Genomic DNA, 8832 nt, shown 5'->3' with positions numbered 1-8832 from the left:
TCAATAGCTTTTCTGTATCCAAAGATACAAGGGGGCAAAGATCGTAACATGAACAAAAACAAAGATTTGAGAAAAACGGTTTCAAAGATTTTACTTTCTTTTTCAAGGATATCTGAGGATTCCCATACACCATTACATGAAATTACATAGCATGCAGCATTCTCAACATTCACATCAATCTGTAAATGTCACAGAAAGTGTCAGGAAACCTTCAGAATTCCCCAGCACTGTACACATGTCCCTCCCGTTCCTGCCGTTCTGCCATTCCTGCCGTTCCCTACGCCGAATTTCATCAGTTGTTTTGCTTCTGTCTTTCTGGGCTCTGGAACTCTTTCTGGTAGTACTTTTAACCCTGCTGATGTCTTCCTCCTCAGCATACTGTTCAGTGGTGCTGGTAAGTAGCTCCAATTCAACAAGGACATTCAAGAAGGCTGAAGATCCTTTGTTGAATTTTTGGACCGTCATGGCGAGGGCAGTGTCCACTGTTCGGAGGTTGGCCCTTCTTTCCTTGGGACACACAGACCACATCAGAGTGAAAACTCTCAGAGTTCTGTGTTTTGCCAGCTAAGCATCTTCTAAGCAGCTGGGGGTCTCCAAGTCCTTCCCTCCTTCATGCACAGCCAGCCGCTGAAAAAAACAATGATGATGATGATTGAAAATGTTTTTATGAATTAAAAAAGTAAAGAAATAAAAAAAAAAATGTCCCCAAGTACAGCCAGCCACTGAAAAAATATAAAAGAAATATAAAGAAATAAAAAAAAATTCACCCAAGCACAGCCAGCTGCTGAAAAAAACAATAATGACTGAGAAACAATCCTAAAGAAACTAATAAAAAAAATAAACTCCAATAAAAATTTTTTTAAAAAGATTGAATCCAAGTCCCCAGTTCTGCATTCTATTCAACCTGAAAAACAACAGTTTTGAGCTGCAAACAGAATACACTGGAGAAAAAATACTTACGTACTCACAATCAGTTTTTGTTCCTCTGTTCTCAGTGTAATTATCTTCACACATACACCCCCACACATCTCTACACTTCTGCATTATCCAAAGGATCATGGACTCACATACACACACTGAAACTGAAACTTCCCTGTGCTTCTTCCAACACTTACAGTTACTCCCTAAACCCCCACCCCCACCACTTCCATAACAACCCCCCCCCCCCACACACACACACTCACACACACACACACACAGGCCTACAGTGATGCACAGTTACTCCTCACTCCCCCCACCCAACCCCTCACACACACACACCACAATTACTCCTTCCTCCCACACATATTACAGATTTCTGATCAACTGTGGGGAAAAATCACTCACCGGTTTGTTGCATTCCGGGCAAAGAATGCCACTAGCAGTGATGACTGACTGCAAACAGCCAAGATCGATGATCAGGCGTGTCAACCTCCATCTTCCATCGGCTGACTTGTCTCTGCTATGTCATTGTCATCATCACTAGAACTGTCCCGAGGTTTGAAAAATGACAGTTTCCGTTCCGAGGCCACACTAGCACTGGACTGGACACCTCTCGATGTTGATGGCACAGGATCAGCACATCGAGATACACGAGTAGGCTTATCACTCGAAGTCGTAGCCTCACCAGCTGACTGTTCTTGGCCCACTTCACTGCTTTGAACTACACTGCTTCTTCTCTTGCGACGTTTTCCGAACTTGTGAATTGTCCTGTACTTCTTCCCGACATGTTTCGGCATGATTAGTCACTCAAAACGACTTTTATTTTCGAAATGATAGTGAAAATTATTGTTGAACCGATCTCAGTAGCGTAAGGCGGAAGCATGGGTCGCCAAGGCTCAAAGCCAATCAGAGTAGCAGACGCGATCACGTGACTCAAAGAGCCAACCAGCAGTACGCATTTTGCTAGCTGGTGCCATGCTTTCTGCACAACTGGGGGCTCGCACACTGTGTGTGAGCTACGGAAATTAGGTCATCGAGAGAGAGGAGGTCATGAGCTTGAAAACGAGTGGTTGCACGCCACAATTGATGAAACCAAAATGTCCGTATCTATGGGCTGAAGTCGGCGATTTTTGTGATTTGATTGAAAGTTCTTGCAATTTTTCTGTGACACCTACCTTATGAAATAAATAACCATATTTAGATGTTGAAAAGATGTAAAATACTATCAGAAAGTGTTTACAGAGGCTTTATACTGGACAAAACTGCCATAATCCCCAAACACATTTTTTCATGATTTTTCACCAAATTTTCACCTTAAGTGCCCCCTTAAATAAATGAATCTTCATTTCCTAGAACCAGTTGAACATCAGCTATTTCCTCGCTCTTTCTTCTCTTTGAGCACCACTCCAGTCTTAAGTTAACAAATGTGCTCTCACAATCCTAAAATGAAGGGAAGCAAGGACTGCTTTGACACAGCTTATAAGAGCTGATTCGACTGGATGTGTGAATGAATTGTGCATCACCAGTGCAGGGAATATATACAGACATGGAACTTACACTTAAATGCTGCAAAGTGCTCCATATTGGTTGCAAAAACCCTGAACATGACTACTTTATGATAATTGGTGATAGAGTTATGTTGAAAAATGTGAAGAAAATGATTTAGGTATTATTTTTGATAAAAACCTACTCTTTGACAAGCATATTGCATGCATGATGAATAAGTCAAATCAGAATTGGTATAATCAAGTGCACCATCATATTTTTTGACAGCAGTACATTTTTGACTATATAAAGCATTGGTAAGACCTATATTAGAATATGCAAACACGGTTTGGTTCCCAAAATTGAAGCATCAGTCTGCTACAATCGAATGTGTACAATGACTGAGCAACAAAATTAGTCCATGAAATAAGGATTTTTCTTATGAAGAAAGGCTAAAATATCTTGAGCTCCCTAGCTTCTCTTAAAGCAAGAAGGGTACGAGGTGACTTGATACAAGTGTGTAAAATATAATGTTTATGACACTGACAAAGCATGTTTCTGTATTAATCCATAAACTAAAGTTGTCGCCCGTAACAGTACCAACAAAATTCAGAAGCAACATAGTAGCAACATTAGAAAATGTTTTTTTGTTACAGAGTAACTAACAATTGGAGCAGACTAACCCCAGAAATCAAACGTGCACCTAACAAGAAGGCCTTTAAAAAGCTTATAGATGACCACAATATAAAGAAAATAATATCTGATGGTCAAAGGTGAGCCTAGACTTTGGAGTACCTGACCAAAAAACAAAACAAAAAAAAACAACAAAACAAGCATCATGCCACGAGTACTCGAGCTCTCCAAGGAAGTTGCCCTAATCCTCACTGAAAATTATTTAATCTACCAGTCCTCACTGAAGACTGGTGTAGTGCCCAGGGACTGGAAGGAGGCACTGGTGACCCCAGTCTTCAAATGAGGAGAGCACTACAAGCTTCAAATTACAGGCCAATTTCCCTCACCAGTATTCCAGCGAAGGTCCTAGAGCACATCCTTGTCAGCACTATCATGAGACACCTAGAATCAAACGGCATTCTGTCCAGTCAACAACATGGTTTTGGCATACACCGCTCCTGCGAGACCCAGCTACTCGAATTCATCAAAGAAGTCTAAAGCAATGGAAAAGGGTACAGCGACTGATGTCATCATTTTGGACTTTGCAAAGGCGTTTGCATGACCGGGTCAACCACAGCCTACTTGCACACAAGCTGGACCACTACAGCATTCGAGGAAGCACCAATTGAGAACTTCCTCACCGATTGTCACCAAGCAGTGGTTGACGACCTGGCCAAGCTACTAAAGGACCTCCACTGCCTGGAAACCTGGGAGAGAGAGTGGGACATGACATTCCACCCCGATAAGTGCAGCCAGCTGCCCTTAACCTGTAGCTGGAAGCCCATGAATGCCAGTACCACCTACTCTCTCCATGGCCACACCCTCAGCGAGTTCCCTTTGCTAACTTGGCGTACCTCGGGGTCACACTGCAGACTGATCTTTCCTGGTGTAAAAACTGAGTGTGTGGGTGGCTCGATTCCAAGACAGAGGGGGGTTATGCAGGGGGGATATGGGATCAACTAATGATGCATTCACTCTCTTTCCTCAAATCAATAGCAGGGCCACAAGGAGTGTTTTTTTTATAGTGTTTACTTTACAATACAGCACACACACTAAGCAGTTACCCTACTTAGCAAAAGCAACACACACTAAGGCAGCACACACTGCCTACTTCAAGTACTTTCTACAAGCAGCATCAACAACTACAAGCAGCACACCTGGAACACAAAACCAAAACCCAGGTCAGAAACTCAAAATATCCTGACATCACTGACAGAAAAGGCCTATACCCTCTCAGCACCTTTAATCACATGTCCACCAGTATGCACTCTTCTCACACATAGATCTATGTGAGGTAATACAAGCTTCATCAAGCTTACCTGCCACCAACAATGACATGCAATACTGTGCACTATACCTATGACTGACCAATACAACCCAGAGTGTTCAACTCTAGTTATGCATCATACAATAAAATTGTGTGTTACCATAACAAAACAAATATCCTCTGTCTTCACAAGGTATACCACCGCCACAAGTACATGTAAGGAAATAATTACTTCCAACATATCTCTGGTAAACAGAAATGTGCAACAACATAGCACTGACCCTCAATGCTCTAATAGTTTGCCAACTCATTAATCAAATTACAATGTTCCTTCCCATTTTGTCTGAACAAAGTAAACCACTGACACACAGCACAACTCTACACATGTTACCACAACTACCAACAAATCAAACATGTGTTCCACAACACTTGCTGTTACCCCCATGTGCACACACACACACGAAAAACCCTCAACACACACTAACATTGTGTTAGCCTATAGATCTGTTCAGTTCACACTGAACCAACACCACCTACTATACAAAACAAGTAAGTAATACATCAAAAATACAGAACAAGATATCTGCAACCAAATAGAAAAGGGGGGGGGGGGGGGGACTCAAAAGATTTAGGCCAGTACTTCTCTCAGTGGGTAGCTTTCACACATTAACCCCTTTTCTTTCCACAAGCCACAAGATCAACTTAAACCAGCTGTCCACTGACATAAAACATAGTTTCCCAACACAACTAAGTTATCAACATAACAAACTATTACAAGTCATGTACTCACAGCCCAACAGGGATTTCCTTGCTCCTCACATCACTGATCAGTCAGTCACCCTGTGTCAGTCAGTTTTTCTGGGAGACAGCTAAGAACTGGCTGTGCTGACTAGTTTTATCCCTTCCCACAACATACTGTGCATACTAATGCAAGCTACAGCATTCACTCCCCCAACTAGTTGAACTGAAATAACCAATCTTTGCTTGTCCTAGTGACGTTATGTGAATGACTGACAGATTCACTGCTTGATCCCAATTCATCAGATTGATCTGATTTGCTACAATTCTACCCACTTGGCTATACACATTCCACGACAGGTTCACCCGTCACAAAGAAATTGGGGGGTGGGGGACAGAGTGTGGGTGGTGGGGGGTGACACTGCTGGCACACTATAACACCGGGAAGAGCATGTTGACAATACCTCAGTGTGCAAAAGCCAACAGAGCCCTGGGCTTTCTGAGGCAAAACCTGAAGGTGTGCTCCAAGACAACCAAGGAGCTGGTGTACAAGGCCCTAGTTCGGCCAGTTGTAGAGTATGCCAGCACTGTTTGGGACCCCCACACCGACACGCAAGCCCCCAGGATTGAAAACGTCCAGTGAAGAGCAGCCAGGTTTGTCTCGAACTGACACAGGAATACCTCTAGTGTGAGTAACATGCTCCACCAGCTCCAGTGGCCTTCACTTGAGAAGCGCTGGACGCATTTCCAGGCCATATAAAATAAACCATTGTGAAGCATGTGTGAAATGCACAGCCCTCAAGCCTCTGCCCCCAAACTGACACATGAATAGTTTATACCTCTAATGTGAATTACAAGCTCCACCAGCTCCAGTGGCCCTCAAACCTCTCAGTGCCCCCAAGCGGCAGAATAGGCCAACACAGTCAGCCGTTTCAACACATCCCCTGCCGTACAGACAATCCTTTGCTGGCTGTCGCTTTTGACTACACACGGAAGCTCATGTGGGTCGTCCACGACCCATACTGCTGTCGCTTTTGACCACACACGGAAATTCATGTGGGTCGTCCATGACTCATACCTTTAAAGAGACTGACAAAAACCTGTATATTCCTCCAAAGCTTATGTGGGTCGTGCATGACCCATACTTTGTAAAGAGACAAAAACCTGTATATTCCTCCAAAGCTTATAACAAAATATACTGAGAAAAGGAAAACATATCGTAACAACTGATTACACACACATGCACACACGCACAGACTCACACAAACACATACACTCTGAAGAAACACATGCTCACGCATTCACACACACGCACATACACACCCGGCACACACACACACACAACTAATCACATTCACAAACGCATAACACCACATGCACATTCATACAAGCCCTACTTCTGCACACAGAGATAGATAATCTAGATAGAGAGACAGACAGAGACACACAGTGAGACAGAGAGAGAGAGATGGCTAATAGCATCCTATACATGCACAAAGATATTCAGTGACACAGGTACATGCTGTTAGAGAAAGGGATGGAAGGGGGTTATTGCTGAAGACAGGCGAAAGGGACGGCGCGAGGAGGGGGAGGGGTAGTGCCGTGGGAGAGTTGTGGGGTAGTGAGGCTATTGAAAGTAAAACTTCTTTATTTTCCTTCACGAATTGCAAATTAAACCTTCTGAAATCACTCAGATTAAAATGGCATGGGTCCTGCATGACCCACCCGAGCTTTCGAGGGGTGACCACGTTTTTTCCTCTTAAAAAAGCATGGGTCACACACTGAAGAGACGGCGGGTCTGTGTGTAGTTAAAACGCCACCTTTAGTTACTCTTTAACTAATTCATGAATTTTTTCATTTTTTGGCAAAAGTTGATCTTTTAGGTGTAGGAAGCATTTCTGAAATTTCGTAGAAAAATATTAAGAACTGGCTGAGATATTTGCGTTTTTGTACCCTTCTGGGTCGTGTACGATTAAGGAGGAAGGTGGCAAAATGGTTAAGACGCTCATATTAAGAACTGGCTGAGATATTTGCGTTTTTGTACCCTTCTGGGTCGTGTACGACCAACGATAGCCAGCTAAGGCTACAGAAACCTTATTCCCAAGAACGATCCACGACTGGAACACCCTCCCCGCTGAAACAGTCCAGTCCCCAACCCTGGGCATCTTCCTCCAGAGGGTGTCCAAGCAGTAGACAATTCATCCCTGCCCCCCCACCCTCCCCCGCCCCCCATACCCCCAAACTTGATACCGGCGGCCCTTTGCAGGCATAGCCGGACACAAATATCTCTAGTTCTCGAATTCTAGTGTCTCTGTTTGCAGGCCTGGCGCACCACTAGGTTGCCCTGGGGCACCACTTGCCTCCAGCTTGCTGTGGGACAAGGCCTAACAAAGGTGGTGCAGCTCTGCATACAGCTGTATACTGCATATTAGCACTCCCCCCTCCCCCCCGCCATTCTACCAACAACCCTCCTCTCTCTCTCTTCGTCTGATACCAATGCGGTGCGCAGCTTCCATATCCAAATGTCAGTAATTGCCAAGGTTGGCAGCTAGACATCACCGGAAGAAGAAGAAGAAGAAGGAAAACCAACAAAGCCGCAAGGCTACGATGCTTGGCATCGCCCCTGACCTGAACCTGAACCTGATAATTCAAGCACTACTAAATAAACCAGCATTGACAGAAGGATTCTTTGGAGCTCGAACGAACGAGATGTTACATACCATTGGCTGACCAGATAAATAATGCAGAACAACACAAGTGAACGACTTATTTTTCCGTCATTAAATAACGTGACTGCTGTGCATTAAAAAAAAAAATCTAATTTTAAAAAAAGAAAAAAAGAGAAGCAAACGGCCCAGACAAAGACAGAACGCTCATGTCGGGTCTCAGAACAGAGAAACAAACTCAATGTCACAAGTGTAAAGTGACACTTTTTGATCATACGAGTAAATGTTTGGTAGTTTCCTTTTTTTTTCTTCCTCTTAAAAAAAATTTTTTTTGGACAAACAACAGTGACATAAAAAAAGAAAAGAAAAAATAAATCGAAACAAAGAAACACAGAGAGTAACCAAAAACAATGGAAAATAGTAGATACATTGGACTGTTATGTAGTGTACATATTAAATAGCATTACTTAACCGATACATACATATATAGACGTATATTATATGTGTGTGTTTATCAAATATTTTCACTACATTATGTTATTTTTAATTTGGGGCAAGCGATTAAGTGACGTACTTCCGGTTTTTTAATTTTTCAATCTATATTTCCGTTTCCGATAGCGGGGAGTGAAAGCGTGAAACTTCATGGAACTCTCGCGCATCACGTTGTTGAAGAAGGCTTGAAACTGAAAGAGGACAACGGGCAGGCTAAAATAAAGTGGACACGTGTGTGTTTTCTGATTCCTTAGTTGATTTAGCACAATGTCATACAGACGAGGTAGAAGAACTTTCAACCGGGATGTGAGAGAAGACAGAGTGAGGAATGAAGACGGAGAGGAAAAAAGTACCTCTTTGTATGTTGCTCCGCATGAATGTGGGAAGATAATTGGTAAGTTTGGGTTTTTTTTTTCAACTTGTCATTTTGCAGTTCTTGTTTTAGTGTTCAAGAACCGGTTTCTTCAACTTTCATTTCATGTTTCTGGCAATGCGGGCGTGTGGCATGTGAATGGGTTTGACGATGTAAACAAAGCATGCTTTTTTGTACTCCAAAGGTAGACACTACAAGAAACGGTGCAGACAAAATTT

The 8832-nt window shown here is 43.0% G+C and overlaps 1 protein-coding gene and 1 long non-coding RNA gene across 3 annotated transcripts in view; one reads left to right on the top strand and one right to left on the bottom strand.

Annotated features, from left to right (window-relative positions):
• Nucleotides 1-75: 75 nt before the first annotated feature.
• Nucleotides 76-1402, bottom strand: LOC143295071 (uncharacterized). The gene is made up of 2 exons (XR_013056986.1): nucleotides 1327-1402; nucleotides 76-627 (listed from the first exon to the last, which is right to left on the bottom strand). It is a non-coding gene; the product is annotated as an uncharacterized LOC143295071 (long non-coding RNA).
• A 6967-nt stretch (nucleotides 1403-8369) lies between these two features.
• Nucleotides 8370-8832, top strand: part of LOC143294659 (putative ATP-dependent RNA helicase DDX43) — a 32511-nt gene continuing 32048 nt past the window's right edge. For both annotated transcript variants that reach the window (XR_013056911.1, XM_076606038.1), the window contains exon 1: nucleotides 8370-8635. Coding sequence is in view for 1 of the 2 variants with exons in the window: in XM_076606038.1 (XP_076462153.1) it covers nucleotides 8509-8635 (127 nt within the window). In the remaining variant the exon portion in view is untranslated. The remainder of the gene's footprint in view (nucleotides 8636-8832) is intronic.

This window comes from Babylonia areolata, chromosome 20, assembly GCF_041734735.1.
Source record: "Babylonia areolata isolate BAREFJ2019XMU chromosome 20, ASM4173473v1, whole genome shotgun sequence".
Classification (NCBI taxonomy): domain Eukaryota; kingdom Metazoa; phylum Mollusca; class Gastropoda; order Neogastropoda; family Buccinidae; genus Babylonia; species Babylonia areolata.
Note: the sequence above shows the minus strand (reverse complement) of the source record. Positions and strands in the feature narration are given on the sequence as shown.